Source organism: Calonectris borealis, chromosome 18 (genome assembly GCF_964195595.1).
Source record: "Calonectris borealis chromosome 18, bCalBor7.hap1.2, whole genome shotgun sequence".
Classification (NCBI taxonomy): Eukaryota; Metazoa; Chordata; class Aves; order Procellariiformes; family Procellariidae; genus Calonectris; species Calonectris borealis.
Genome location: NC_134329.1, coordinates 12,222,925 through 12,238,452, shown reverse-complemented (window position 1 = coordinate 12,238,452; position 15,528 = coordinate 12,222,925). Strand labels below are relative to the sequence as shown.

Below are 15,528 nucleotides of genomic sequence, written 5' to 3'. Positions count from 1 at the left end.
TTTCTTAAGATTTAGTTCAAAACAAATCACAACAAGATCCCATGGACGCTTAGTTAAGTCTGCAAAGCCGTCCTGCTTAACACATTTAGTGGTCCAAAATGTATTACAATGTAAAGTATCTACAAAATAACATTTTCCTTGACACACATGAGCATGCTCAGAACTCTGTTTATTTATGTATCCATGGCTGCAAATTCAGCCTGGGACAAACCATGCTCCTATTTGTTTTTATAAATACCATATCCAGTATTGCCAAGAGCTGTGAAACACAGGGAATGCTGGTGCCATCACTGGCTAACCGTTAGTGGGAATACTGCATCCTATTAGCCCTCAGATACTGATTTTACAGCAAATCCAGTATGTAGGAACTGAAGAAAGAGCTTTGAATATATTTGTATCATTTGCCACCCTGTGCTCTGCAAGCACCAACTACAGACAAGCCTGTTAGATTTAGGGTGGTTTTTTTCTTACTGAGTATTAGTTTAAAGGATGCCATGTGATTAAATGTGATTTGTAAGTTCCAGAAAGAATTGAGCTCCTTTACAAAAAACAGTAATAATAATTCACACTACATAAGGTTTCCTGCATCAAATAGCCATTTTCACAAGCGGTCAGAGTTTGGCCATATGATAACAAAGTCACCATGAAAACTTGGGATCTTCAGGTCAGACTAAAATATTTAACAGGCTGCCTAATTACCAGCTCCTGTCTGGGGAAGTGAGAGCTTTATGTCAGACACTGCTACCGCATACACTGCGATAGCCACATAGTCAGCCACAAAATTATCCTCAGTGTTTAGATTTCCAGCTCTGGGAAAATGTATCTTAGCATGGGAGTTGGAAGACATGGTATTAAGACTCCTCTATCTGCAAGACTTGGAATTGTGACAGTAAGAAACCTGAGTTTGAATTACTCTTTTCCCCTTAACTACTTCACTCAAAGATCACAGTGCACATAACATTAAAATCACCAACATCTGCTTAAATACAAATCCAGTGAATAAGTTTATTCCTTAGGAGACCTTTTTTTAAAAATATAAACAGGAAGACTGAAGGTTCAAATAAAGGCAACAAAAAATCTCCTTATTTTAGGCTTGGAATGTTGGCAGCTGCCACAAGGTCATAAGGGATAATATAATCCATTTTATTCAAGCTTTACATTCCAGAAGACTAGCAATCACAACTAGAGTATTAAACTGAAGTATTAAGCAACAAGACTCCTCATATCCTTCTTTTTTTTAATCCTTGCATTTAAAAGAAAAATTATCCAGAAGAGCTGCATTCTGAAGAAAGCATGAATAATTGCTACAAGAATTTTTTTTCTTCGCTCACTCTGATCCCACCTAATATATCATATATGACATCGAGGGAGTCTGTTTTCAGTACACGTAACTAGTTTGTCTAAAATTTTGTTTGGTTCTTTGAAAAAACGGCTATAAATTCAGCAGCCTACATACCCCAAAACACCCTAACTTTTGTTTATATATAGTCAAATTAATTTTCTGAGCAGCTTTTGCTAACAGAAACAAAGCCAGATGATCCAAAAATAAGGGACTGAAGATAAGCATTTACAGGTCTTAAATAGATCTTTTTCTCTAGTCTACCCAGAACATCACTCAATTTTTTCTGTAAGTACTGTAAAAGCAAGTCCAAAGTGCAAAAATAACAATAATCATCGTGAAAATCTTATGTAAGAGGAGTAAACAAGTCAGAAAAAAAAGTCATACCTGATGCATCCAGATGTTAAGCATCTTAATCATCACCAGGCTTCATCCTCATTTGGGCTTGCATCTGTGCAATCATCTCCTGCATGCGGCGCAGCTGTAAGAGAAAGACACCCACATGTTTAAAACAACTTCATGAGGAATCCAAAATCCAGGAAACTTTAAATCTTTTTCTTCTATGGTAGAACACAGACCTGATTTGCCTCTTTATAAATTGGAAATGTTAGATTAATTCACATGATTGAATACTTTGTTTTTCCCATCTCAGATTCTTTAATGCAGTAGATTTAACTTTCACAAAAGATTTGTAAGAATACTTACAATGAAAATTAAGCAATAAAATCCAAATCTTTTGAAGCTTGCAGATCTGAGAATTAACATTTAATCTACAATAAAGAAAACAGGCCCTTTATGTGTGTACAGAGATACACTGCTTGAGTGAGCTGAAGCAGCTTTGTGCTGATATAAGTGCTCAAAGCATAACATCATGTATGAATACTCATCTTGTGGCTAGCCAGATACTGTTGCTGAAAATTTGCAGAGTTAACAGCCAAACACTTCAAAAGCAAAATAGAAAGATGTTTACAAATTTGGAAAAACAGACTAAACATATTAAGCACCAATATTTTTACATTTAAACAATGATCTTTCCTGGCAATAACTGTTTTCTTATAAGTGTCACAAGAAAATGCCTTTAAGTTAATTTCCATCTCATAAAAGGCCAGTTATATATAATGGGGTTTTTTTCCAAAAAAACCCCACATTAATTTAAATAAACATTCCTAAGAAAGAATAAGAAACACTAATACAGACTTTCAAAATGTGTATGCAAATATCTCTGATTTGGTTTACACATGACTAGTTATTTCATTCCAGATGCAGGTGGGGAAGCTCCACATACATAATTGCAAGTGCCCCATTTACAAACTGGAAAAGAAATAGGTTGCAATTTCCATGCACATTGTATAAAACACGAGTCCATCTCAAACTGGAGATCATGTAATAATCTGAGGCTTGTACAGCAAGTTTTCATTATTCTAAGAATAATTGTGTAGTTTTTAACATATCCAGCTTTTTTCCCGCTTTAGGAAAAAGTAGTTAGAGAATTGCTTTCTTTTTTTTTTTTTGGGGGGGGGTGGGGAGGTGCCTGGGGAGAGAAACTTTTCAACTCAAGAAGCACTGCTATGTTTAAACAAGTATACTGTATTTTCATCCAGTCAACCACATTAGCTATTGCGATACTGGTTACTCCATCAGATGAAATACAAAAGAATCTGTGATAAATGTTTGACTACATGTATGTGGTGTTGAGCTGTTTAGGTGTTTGTTGGGTTTTTTTTTTTCAAAAAAAAAGCTGAAATAAACATCACAGAACAGAGGAAAATTAACTGCAGATGGCTGTATCACTTTTTCTCGCCTGGCTTCAGATACAGGTTTGGGGAAGAGTAAGAAACGAAATGCAGAGCTTCCAGCACAGCCAGAGATAACAGAGCTTGCCTAAAACTAGCTGGCTTATATACTGGTACCTACCCTCTTACTGCAGCACCACAGGGTTCAGCAGAGGCTAATTCAGGTTCCTCTGACTGCAGCATAGATACACTCTGACAAAAGGAGATTCACACAGGAACAGTGTGAGATACAGCTAAGTCTGTAATGATTATTATATACCCATTTACATCTTTCTGCTAAACACCTAAACCAAAAAGCTTCTGATCAAAAAGACAACATAATGCTGCAGGAAGAAAGAAAAAAAGGCAGAAAGTCTCAGAAATGAGTGTTGCATTGATTCCACGGTCCAAGAAGAGAGAAAAGCTTCAAAGATCAACTTGTAAAAATATAAGACACCTGGTCTTTTGAACTGCCTCTCTGCAGATTTACCATCAGAATAAAACTAGCTTTTTGGAAGCTCGCCTACTTGAGCTTTCCCAAGAGCACTCCAAGCTGAGCCATGAAACATTCCCAAAATAGAAACCATTCAGTAATCACAGGGGAAGATACTGCTGCACATGTATTATGGTGATTGCTCAAATGCAGCATTCTGCTAATAGCCAACATCATATTTCAAAACTTAAATACAGCATCGAGTCTCACATTTTCTTAACCTTAATTGATAAAAATATGCTCACACCATGAAAGAAATCAGATGCTGCATATGACTCAAATGTAAGGTAGGACAAAAGCACTAGGAGACCTACTCTGCTCTAACATTAAGATTGTAAGATCTTCCTTTTCCATTTTCATGCGGTGTTTTTGAGATCTAACTGGTGGACTGTTAGTCTCATCCATTAGCTAAATAACAGCAAGTTTCTGAAGCTATTTTCGCATAATTCAGTAGAAAAACTTTCAGGCACAAAGCCTGTTAAAAAAAACTAGGCACGTCGTCTCCTATGGCCATTAGTAGGTAAGTCGCCATTGAAGTTTCCTTTGCATAAGCAAGGTTGACAAAAAAAAAAGAGTAAAGAAAATAAAAATAAAAAGGTAGCAAGCACACATATCTTTTTCACTGCATCCTGGGCTGCATCAGCATTTTGTTTTTGTTGAGCATTTGATATGCAAACAATCCCGAATGGTAGCTTTCTGCTGTAAAACTGTGGCTTCTCAAGAGCTCTAAGCAAACTCACAACTATCAGTTTCGTAACAGTATTCTTAGCAGACAACCTATAAGTAATGATAAATATCACACATTAAAACCTGGCTGCATAACTAACTACAGGGCTATAGTTAGAGGTAATAACGGAACTTAGGGAGAATGCACACAAATATCTTTGAGAGAAAATCATTTGCACAGTAAGAATCCTGTCAGCTCAAGTGTAAAATTAAAATTAAAACTAAAAAAAGAAGGATCAAGCTGTATTGTACTCAACGCCGTAACCATGTCCGTCTCTTCCACGATTCCTCTTCAAGTAGACAGGACATAAGAACCATTCCTACACATTACAATACAAGCTAAAAACAACTCGTGTGTCTTCACCTTACTAGACCCACTGCATAGACAGAAACAATCTTTCTTCTTAATAAAGGTGAATGTAAAAGGTGACACAAAAGACTGAAATTGATGTCATATCAACATCTGTGTTCCCCTCCCTGTTGGGGATTGCAAGCATCAAGGGCACAGCGTGACTCTGATCTTCCTCAGCAGTAAACCCTCACTTGTAAGAGCAGCATTAATGTATTCTGCAGGGAACTTGCATTCATCCCCTAAAGAAAGGATACTACAGCATGATAGCACAGGGTCAATGCACATGATGAAAAGGAAGCTAGGAAACAACGTAACAATATTTGGAAATCTATTAAAACAAACTCCTCCTGCAAATTCCCAGTTAACAAAAATAAAAAAGTAAACTTAACCTTGGTCTAAACTCCACTTAGTTTACTTATCATGTCAGGACTAAAATTTACTTCAAGCTATCATGTAACTACTGGGTAGTGACTACACATAACTACTGGAGCAACATAGAAAGGAAACAAACATTTAAAGTGAGAGTTGAGGTTACAGAGTTAAAAGTGAACCATGCAGCTTCCTAATGGCTTCCACACCATTAACAGAAACCACATATACGCAGTTTTGTTTCGCCTACAAGATTTCACCTGCAGTATGTTTTGCCCAGAATACCAACAACTACTCCTCCTGTCTAACAAGGTGAGTGGCTTTTTAGTGACAACCCTACAGATATCACAGGAAAAGCAATGTCCAAAACCGAACAATATCTACTTCCCACTGACACGCTTCCCCTCCCCGCACCAAATATGATTATTTCTGTCCTTGCCTTTACATAAGAAAGTTCATAAGGAAAGAGGCTGCAAGAATAGGGCAAGATGGAAAATTGTAGACAGTGGATTTTCTAGTACACCAGGATATTCCCATGACAGCTGCTGTTGGTTAAAAATACTTCCAATATACCAAAGAGTACAACTAATCTTGTTAACTGAAGACAAGAAAAATACTCCTGACAAAGTTACTATATTGGAAAAGGGGCTACCATCGAGATAAATGTCCTTCATAGGACACATTGATATTATAAATAGCAGAAGTCACTATGGCCACAGCCATCGCACTACATGGGCAGCAAGCATTGTTCCTTCAAAGAACAACTCAAAAGGATAAAAAAAAGCAAGTACTCCAAAAAAAAAAAAAGCTGTTCTTCATTCCAGCTCCCAAGGGATTCCCATTGCTAATTGCTTACTATGGGTTTTCTTCTCATGATGTTCTCCCAGGATTGAGTCTACATCACTTCACAGAGGAAGGCTGAAGCATTCTGCATAAAGCATGCCTCCCTCCCCCCGCACTAGGCAATAGCATTCCACAACACAAATTAAACCTTAGAGCTGTTTTTATTTCCTTCAGGTCTGCAGGCCTTCATCAGCAGTCATTCTGTCGCTCCACATAAAAGTTTTCTTCTTATCTTTCAAGAAAAGACTTACGCAAATACCTGCAATACCAGGCAGTTACCCGCACACATCCATCACACCTCACCTACCGGCAGGGCTGCTGCTAGACCCCGCTGGCAGCCCCGCCGCGGCGGGCTGTCCCCCTGCTGACCCCCATACTAAACCTGCCAAAGGGTTAAACGCATTCAGAAAGTGGAAGGACAGAGAAAAAGCCATTTCAACACTGCGGGTAATGCTACTATGTTCAGCCTACTGCTGACCAACTCCGCTGAAGACAGCGGAGCAAAGGGATTTGCCCAAAGCCTCAGGGTAGCTCACTGGAAAAATCGGAGGAAGCTTGTTCCTTGCTGTTTTCATGTAATCGTGGCCTTAACGTTTTTCTGGAAATATTGCCTCTCGAAATTTGAAAGGTTTTTATTACAAGATATTTTCAGAGTAGGAAGAATATGGCACAACACTATTAACTTCCTGAAGTTTGTGCCCATTTACACTACAACATCAAAACAATCTGAACTGCAGCATATTTATAGTAAAGAACATGGATACCTTTATTCTTATTTTCACTTCCCAGCTCAGAAAAACGGGTCATCACTTGCAAATGAGCAAAAAGCGCAACCAGACTGAGCAATAAATCCAAAATGACAGATTAGCAATTCCAAATTGCTGAACTGGGGACCACATCCTTTGGCACAATAAAAGATCATTTAGCAAAAGTGATGTCTTGATAAAGACGATCCCGGCACTAGCCCAAGCATTCATTCCTTCCAAGGTTATATAAACCTCACAAAACTGTAAATAGAACTTCAAGCACCGTTACTGATGGGAATGCAAAACAGGAGGGGAAATGGGTATTTGTTTTCTCTGCGAAGGCCATAGAATGCAAGCCCATTTCCTCTGTGCCTCTTTCCTCCCCAGACTTTTCCCAGTATGAACCTTAGGAATGATGCGGAGATGAAGGGATTTCATACCGGCTTATCTACAGAAGATTCAGCAAAGCCTCTTGATCTCTTTAGGACAATAGAACGCAGAAGTTAAAAATCTCTTTGTTTTTTCAAGTTCTAACCTAATCCTCTGCAACTTCAGCAGCAGTTATTCATAGCTGATTAGTCCCAGAGGAAACTTTCAGAGACTGTCCTCCAAGAAATTCGAGACTTCATCCCTTTAGCCATATTATATAAAAAAAATACATTACATACGTATATATTAAAAAATACTATCTATACATTCACACAGAATAGTGTGTATATACTGGTCAGAATAGACCAGCATATAACAACATGCCTGCCATATCAACAGTTTCCAGGGGAAACAGTTCTAGGAGAATTTTTTCAGACGTAAGCCTTAAGACAAATAATTCTACAAGGATACCCAAGTTTCTACTTAACTACTAGACCTGTACAATTTATATAGTTCAAATAACAGGAGAAACGGTTATGACTTAAATTCTCTAAGTGTATTGCCTGAATCTTGGAAGCATTAAGAAAAAAAAAGAAGAAAAAAAACACAAAACATTTCCAAACAGTGCTCTTGACATTCTCAAAGCATCTAGTATTCCTGGCCATCAGCTGATGGTCTGCTGTTGTTTCGCACACACATCAGTAAATGGGAGGCAGTCAATTTCTGTACAGAACACTTGCAGAAGTTCCACTCTCATAAGCGCATGGCCATCAGGTGTGCTTATGTTGCTGAAATGAAGTTATACAGCGATAAAGATGCAGCTCATTTAATCTCCAGTAATTCATATTACTAACTACTAGTTATGGTGATAATCAGCTGCTTCTGCATTTCCTTTTAGGAAAGTTTTTTGCTATTTATGTCAACATGCCAGGGTCAGCCAATAGCTAACCAGGGTTAGCTATTTTTAAATACAGATGCTATAAAGGAAAAAGAAAATGCACAGACCGAAGTAACTATATTTCAAAAGTTTCCATGTATGGGAGTCTGAATCTTTCACCTCAGAAATGCATAAAATTGCTTGTAGTTTTCTATTTCTTACTCCAAATCACTGCAGATATGCATGGATCTTTTAAATCATGCATTCCTGCATTTATGGACTTGGATCCAAGCTGAATTGGATAAAAGAAGGATAAACAGAAAAAACACTATCTTCTGACTGGCAGCAAGTCTTAAGTTTTCACAATGCAAGCAGTCATAAGCATTGGCAGTGTACTACTTGAATTTAAATACTAGGCTAAAAATCCCTGAATCTTTAGAACTTTAGCATAAAAATGTTAAGTTGAAAGGCCTAGTAATAACTTGAAACCAGAGTAAGAAATCAGAGGTTGAAAACACCAAATCCATAGGTTGACTGGTACAACAGAAATACTATGAATTTTGCTGCAAGTCAAGATTAAGATGAAAAAACATACACATTAATTATATCATGGGATTTTTAAGACTCAGGAACCTTTTTCTACTCCATAGCCGCAGGACGTAAGAAGAAATTTACTGGTAACATGCTTGTAAGCAAGCCATGCACATCTGAAATGACATTAGACTATCAGTCTACCCCAACATACTATATTTAAAGCAGCATATGTAGCTGACATTGATTTCAATACTTGAAAATTAGCATACAAACTGGAAGTGACAAATACCCTGCCTACAACTAAGAGTCCACATGCTACCTACCATCCACAGTATGCAAGTGACTATGAACAAAACACTTTGTATGGGCAACTTGTATGTTCAGATTAGGTCTGTCATTTTTCACAACTCCAATCTTACACTCCGTAGGCGGTAGTTGATGCAGAATACTGAAATTGGAACATAGCATGTTATGTTAAAGAGCAAGAGTTTTAGAAGTTCCCTCTTACCTCAGCCTCTTTCTGCTGGAGGATTCTATCCTTGTCCACCACTTCCTCTTCAACAGGCCTATTGAACAAAAGAATGCATTGATGGTATAAGATACAGAAGTAAAAATCTCCAAGAACAGATTCAAGGCTCATATTTCAGCTAATATAACAATAACAAAAAAGTCTACATGCTTCCACACAGGGGAAATTTGGACATTCTTAAACCCATGCTTCCCTTTTGTAAAACGCCATCTTTATCTCATAGACTCCTGTTATTCTCTCTCCATTTCTTAAAAATTCAATTTCTTCACTGCTACAGGGATTTTTTGCCATTTACTTTAATCAAGAGATTCCCTCCACTAACTATACATGGTACAAAAATCAACCATTAAAAAGCTGTGTGGGCTATTTCCTTTCTTCTTTAAGATCAAAATGCTTGGCTGAATACTTAAAGAACAAGTAAAGTGGGGACAAGAATAAGTTGCTGTCAAAAAAGATGCAGCACACGTAGGTGCGGATTTTTTGCATTAAGTTGCCAAGGACTGAAACCTTACCAAGGAAAAAAAAAACCGCCACAAAAAATACACACATTACCAAAAAAAGATTGTTTGGTCTAAACTTCTCTCTCTAGCTATATATGAAGAAGCAAGAGAACAGCCACCATGGCAGTCCTGCAGTAACTGGAGAAGCAACATCCTACTTAATCGGATAGGCTGGGGCCTATTTAAATGTGCCCACTGGAGTTTATTTTTGCCAGGTAGACATCATTAAACAAAAGCCTATCTTGCTTATAGTCTACTACTTTTTTATGCACATTCCTATTAGAAGCATAGAGAAGAAGGAATGGATACAAAAAACCAACTGTTTGGAAGCACAGCACTTCGCTAGATACTACTCCTCTTCAAGGACAGAGTTTCACACAAATTTCAGTAACTCCATAGGTTGAAATCTCATGAGAAATAACTAGTTACAGGTGGGATTAGTTAGGAGGAAGAGCAAGTTCAATGTCACAGTGGCAAAAGAAGAGACTCACAAGCAGCAGAGCCCAAAGGAACGCACATACTTACTTGCCAGTTCGTTTTAGCCTCTCCGAACGGAAGTTCTCGTAGTGCAAATCTTGGGTCACCTCCTGCAGGTCCTGCATGTGCGTTCTAGAACATGCAAAGGGCTATTGAACACTTTGTTCTTCTTGTCAAAGGGAAGAAAAACAGTCTTTTATCTTCTATTTTTGTTTTATATAATGGATGTATTTACTGGAAAAATAAGCCTTACAGACCAAGCCTGCCATAAAGCTATCCAAATACTGCTTTCATGTTTACTGGTCTTCAATTCATAGTTAAATGCCCTCCCACCAATATTCTTCAAAGACCCAAAGTATGCTGTCCTCCTGTTCACTAATTACTTTATAGGAGTTGTTTATACCAGTATTTGCAGTGTTAAGAACCTTGCGAAGTCAGTTATTCAGAAAGGTACTTTAATTCCTAAACTATTTTTTGACTCTTAAGTGCTATTAAGTATAATTTGAAACTGAGAACTAGGTGGAGCTCCTTGGCTCACATAACAGCTGACATTGCCTAATAATTTTCAATTGTTAAAAAAAAAGGAAAATAATGTTTGCTACCGATGACCAGCAGAGGGCAATCCCTGCCCGGTAGAGACTGAAATCAGAAATACACAACGGAATTCCATTTCCAACCATAGTGAGATGTCATTAAAAAAAAAAAGGTCACTTAAAACTAACTACACAAGCAGAATATCCGTATTGGCTAAAATCATAAAGGTGTAGGGCATCATATTTAACATAGGATTTCCTATACTGCCAAGAAAACTGAGCTTTGCCTTTAGAACACTCTCCATAGTTTAATCAATCACTTTGAGTAATATTTTAAAAGCCTCTCTGCCCCACCCACTGCACTATAAGAAAACTTCTATTTATATGCAAAGCCATCAAATCAGTTCACATACGGCATAAAAACTGTCACATATATCCAACAAGATAAAATATAGAAAACATAGAAAAATAGAGATCAGAGGATTACAGCAGCAAAACAAGCTCCGGGGGTGGACACACAATAAAAAAAAAAAATCACTCTACACTGCCATCACAGCTAGTTTTGAATTAAGGAGTTCATGTTCTTATAACTCTCTAGTCATTGTATCAGTTACGTCACCACAGGAGATGGGATAATTTTACCATTACTCACACCAGCATTGTGCGCAGTTTAAGGAAATCATTGTGCTCTGGATTTTCAACTTCAACAACTCCCCAGGGATACAGACGGCCTCTGATTTTTTTCCCTTTCACCTCAATAAGTTGATTGGACCCGATAACAGCAAAGGGAATGCTAGCCTAGTTGAGACAGAGCAAAACAAGTTACTGTTTTGATTTTTGACTGGTTACTTTTTTGTGGTTTGTTTTGTTTTTCTTTTAAAGAAAGCACAAAGACTTTTAAGCAACAGACAGGAGAGAGGGAAAAGAAATGTTGACAAATACATTCTGCTGAAATCCTTCCACATCAGAAAACCAACAAATCTTATTCTAGGCAATGCAACCTCTCGTTATTAACAGCTGCAGTTTTGTTAGGACCCGTTTGTCTTAACAGGGGCAGAAAAGGAAATGACGCTTTGCTTTAGGAACACTTGACTGTTGTTGAAGTAGAGTTTGGGCATAATGTGTCATCTGACATAACATCATGCATGGAAAATGGCCAACAGAAACATACTTCAGAAACAGATTAAAGTAGCTAGAGAAGAATTTCAGATACATTCTTCAAGCACCTTTGTAAGTATCACAGCACAAAGAGGAAGTGATTTCAGTAAAACCTTTATTATCAGCTCTAACGAGAGGAAAGTTGTTAATTAGTACAGTAACACGCACACATTCTCTCTTTTTGCTTGCACGTTAAACGTTTGAATGAGAAAACAGACTGCACATCACAATTCTTGGTGAAGAGTTGCCTACATTTAAAAGAAAAGAAATTCACGACACAGTACATTTGGAATTCTGATGAAGCACAGACTGGAATAAAGAGGATTATAATTCAGAATCAACATCCAAAGAAAACTTGAATTTTCAACACATTATAAAGGAATGAAGTACCTTTAAGCATACTGTAGGCTTGAAGAACTACTGCAGCAAAATAATAAATTAGGAGTGAAACTTGCCTTTAAAACTCTGGTTTGTTCTTTAAACTCCTCATCTTCATCAGAATCTGCATCAGGGAGCTGATAAATCCTAATACCATGTTCAGAAATCTCATCCAGAACCTGAAGTTTACGATAAAGGAAGTATAATAAATTCTTATTTCATTGAAGAGGTATTAAGTTAAAAATATATACAATTGATTTACTAGTCTGACACACCTAGAAAACTCCGCATGTTTTTCTGCTTTAAGTATTTGACAATGCTTAGAAAAAATCATTAGCAGAAATTGCCATTACTTATGCTTTGAGTTTATGTACTACCAAATTAGTTTATGTCCTACAAGACTATCTTACACGGCATTAATTTCATTGTACTATGAAGAAAAAAAAACAACAGCATTTTTCTTTTTTTCTTCATTCAACAGAGACTTGAACCTCAAGTCCATAAATATCCTGGAAAGAACAGCTCAAGGTATAAGAGCACTCAGAAAGCAACCTACATGTTTGAGATGTAAGAAAGGAATACTAAGTGGGAAATCAACCACCTCCTTAAAATGAAGAAAGGAAGCCTACGCTAGACCTGGTTGGATTTTAAAGATTTTACTTTACTATTGCAAAAAAAGCATCTTAAAAACATTGCTGAGATTTGCTAACTACAGAGGTTCTCTTTCAAAAGAGCTTGCTAACAGGCATTTTAAAAAGCCAAAACATTTGCCGACATTACAAACAGTTTAGTTCAGAGGTAATCTACCTGTCATACAATCTGCAAAATCAGATATGGCTAAACACGAACAGCAGCTCACCTGTCTGCCCACTCAAAGAGAAACAGACTCACTGACTAAATGCATTTTGTGACATTCCTAATTATGTTTCTTTGCATATGAGCTTAACTAGCATATTTTTGTGCAGTGATACAGAAATAAAGATTTAAAATAAACATGACAAGATGCAATCAAGGCCCTCAGACAACAATCTGTAGCTGTACTCAGGAAACAAAGATCAGAATTAGAACACTATTTGCTATGAATGTTAGCTGCATAACTAATAAAATATTTGTAATACAATGCACTCTTGCACAGCACTTTTTGAAGACTAACAAATATGCACTTGACTCAATGTCCAAAGTGCCAAATTACACAGGCTTAAAGATGTAAAAAGGCACAAAAGATAAATGCATTTTTAGAAAACATAGCAAGTAAATCATTAAAAAAAACAGAAGATTTACATGGAGCATAATACAGAAGCAGATAAAACCAAAGTGAAGTTAATATGAAAAAATAAGTAAAAGCAATGAATTTGTAGAAGGGATTTATTAGTTACAGCATCAAAACCATGCAGCTCATGTCAAAGTATATTTTCGTGTATTTGATATGTACAAAAATTTAGAGGACAGTGCCTATTGTTTCCTGAATCAAAGACAAAAGCTTATTATCCACTTAAGCTGGAGAGTTATTCAAAATCCACTACGAGAAAAACCATCCAAAACCAGTTTTCTTTATTGTCACTAATGTCTGAGATTAACATAAAAAAATACACTATCTGTATTCCTGTATACATTCTTTTCCTAACGAAATCACTGCAGGGGTAAGCAGCCAGCATAATTCCAGGCCTTTGGCAGTTTCAAAAGGTGGTACAAGTCAATCCTTTCTTCTAACCTGAAGAGAATGCTTCTACTGCCGTACTATTAAAAATATGTAAGTCAGAAATCCCATCAAATGCACTGACAAGATTTTCTTTCACTAAAGAAAGTGTGGTCGTATGAGGAGAGCATGAAGAATGCTGAGATTCCACAATAACTCTCTTCAAAGGGATCTTGGATGTCTCAGCAGAAGAAGGTTAACCGTGCAAACTGTCTAGATCAGTATTCCCTAACGAGTCGCAACTGTAACCCCACAACCAGCAGCTGAACCAAGCAGCAGCACTACTGCAGTAATGAACTCTTACAGTAGACAAAGTTTGGGTAAAATCAGGGGGGGTTAATCATAAAAACATTCAGAAGAGCCTATGGAAGGACTTGTGCTGTCATTACTACATATATAACTGGACATTAGCTTGACAACACAAACACAACCAGACTTTAAATGGACAAGAGGTCTTAATGAACCTTCCCATAGTATTGTTGGGTTCCTTGATCCTCTGTGGTGATGGCAACCGATAGCTACGGTATAAATAAAACTTGTCCAACTAGAGCTTGTTTATTAAACAGCTGTTTAAAATAAAACAATCCCTCACACCATTAGAAGAGGAATGACCATGTATGAACCACAGTTATTCCCAAGACAATGTTTTCCTGCCAGGTATATAAACATCCCCCGCACCCACACACGCGTACACTGAATAAAATATTATGAGCCCCGACCAACACAGAGAGAAGTATTTTTAAAAGGAAAAAGAAGTTTGGGAGTAAGTGTTGCCAACAGGCAATTAACAGTTACATTTGCACAGTTACATTTAAATCAATGCATGTTGTTACTGGTTTGCAAAATGGAAGATAACTAAATTATCACCAAATGGTAATAAAAGATGCACAGCTGGGATAGGTGGGGCAGTGCTGCTGCGCGATGCCTTTAAGTAGCTGCATAAACCAAGAAAGCACATTTAACCTGGCTGAGATCTTAAAGATAAAACGCAAGTGAAACAATAACGGGAAAGCCAACAACAAGGGGTGCTAGAATAATATATTACAGCTGTTAAACCTAGTGCTTTCCTGAAAGGAAAAAGAATTGCAATAAAAACAAGCTGTATTTTATGGTCCTAACAATGAAACAGCATTTTGCTTCTTCAAATCTGAATTTTATTGGCCTCAGAGGATTCTGTGTTCCTAAAGATTAGCCTTCCCATGGGAAATTAAAAAAAAAGTCAAAATATTAGTTCTCCTCTCATGAAGTCATTCTTTTGAGCAAGTTTCCTTAGCAGCCTTGCATGGCACAGCTTGTGAAACTGCCTTGCATTTCTTCCCACTCAAGAGTTTTAAAAAATAACTTTGAATTCCAGAAAGACCAAACAGGAATTACTCCAAGCTGGGTTTCCTTTGCAAGCGCCACAAACTGATCTTGCTGCTTAGTCCAAAGCGGCAAAACAAAGACATTTTACTTTAGATTGACGGCCAAATGGCAGAAACATCTAAAAAAAATAAGACTTCAAGCTGCGTCAGCAAAGCAGGATTTTGATTCTTAGTCTTGATTAGAGATTCTGTTAGCCACGATGCTTTGAGTTAGAACAATATACAGTAGCTAGACTTTCAAAGCTTTGGAACCACATTATACAGTTGACTTAGTATAAACTCCGTTTGTAGAATGACCTTTGCCAGCAGTACAAAAATAATGAAGACTTGTTTACCTGTTTCCTAACCACTCCCTCAGCCTCCAGCATAAGTGCCATTCATCTCGTTATATTTAGCCAATGCATAAATGTGGTGTCCATATACGTAAGTCAAGACTGTTTTAAAGACTAGTTAGTTTAAAGTAACTTCACTCA

At 37.2% G+C, this 15,528-nt stretch overlaps 1 protein-coding gene across 7 annotated transcripts in view; it reads right to left on the bottom strand.

Annotated features, from left to right (window-relative positions):
• The window catches only part of LOC142090321 (septin-2), a 40,958-nt gene that overhangs the window by 7,819 nt on the left and 17,611 nt on the right, over positions 1-15,528 (bottom strand). For 4 of the 7 annotated variants that reach the window (XM_075167994.1, XM_075167993.1, XM_075167996.1 and 1 more), the window contains exons 8-12: positions 12,073-12,174; positions 11,112-11,257; positions 9,975-10,058; positions 8,929-8,986; positions 1,727-1,820 (exon numbers count right to left, since the gene is read on the bottom strand). In XM_075167994.1, the coding sequence (XP_075024095.1) occupies positions 1,752-1,820; positions 8,929-8,986; positions 9,975-10,058; positions 11,112-11,257; positions 12,073-12,174 (459 nt within the window). In that variant the 3' untranslated portion in view covers positions 1,727-1,751. Of the gene's footprint in view, positions 1-1,726; positions 1,821-3,071; positions 7,798-8,928; positions 8,987-9,973; positions 10,096-11,101; positions 11,258-12,072; positions 12,175-15,528 lie in introns of those variants that run through there. The other 3 variants (XR_012676497.1, XM_075167997.1, XM_075167998.1) reach the window with 3 other exon arrangements.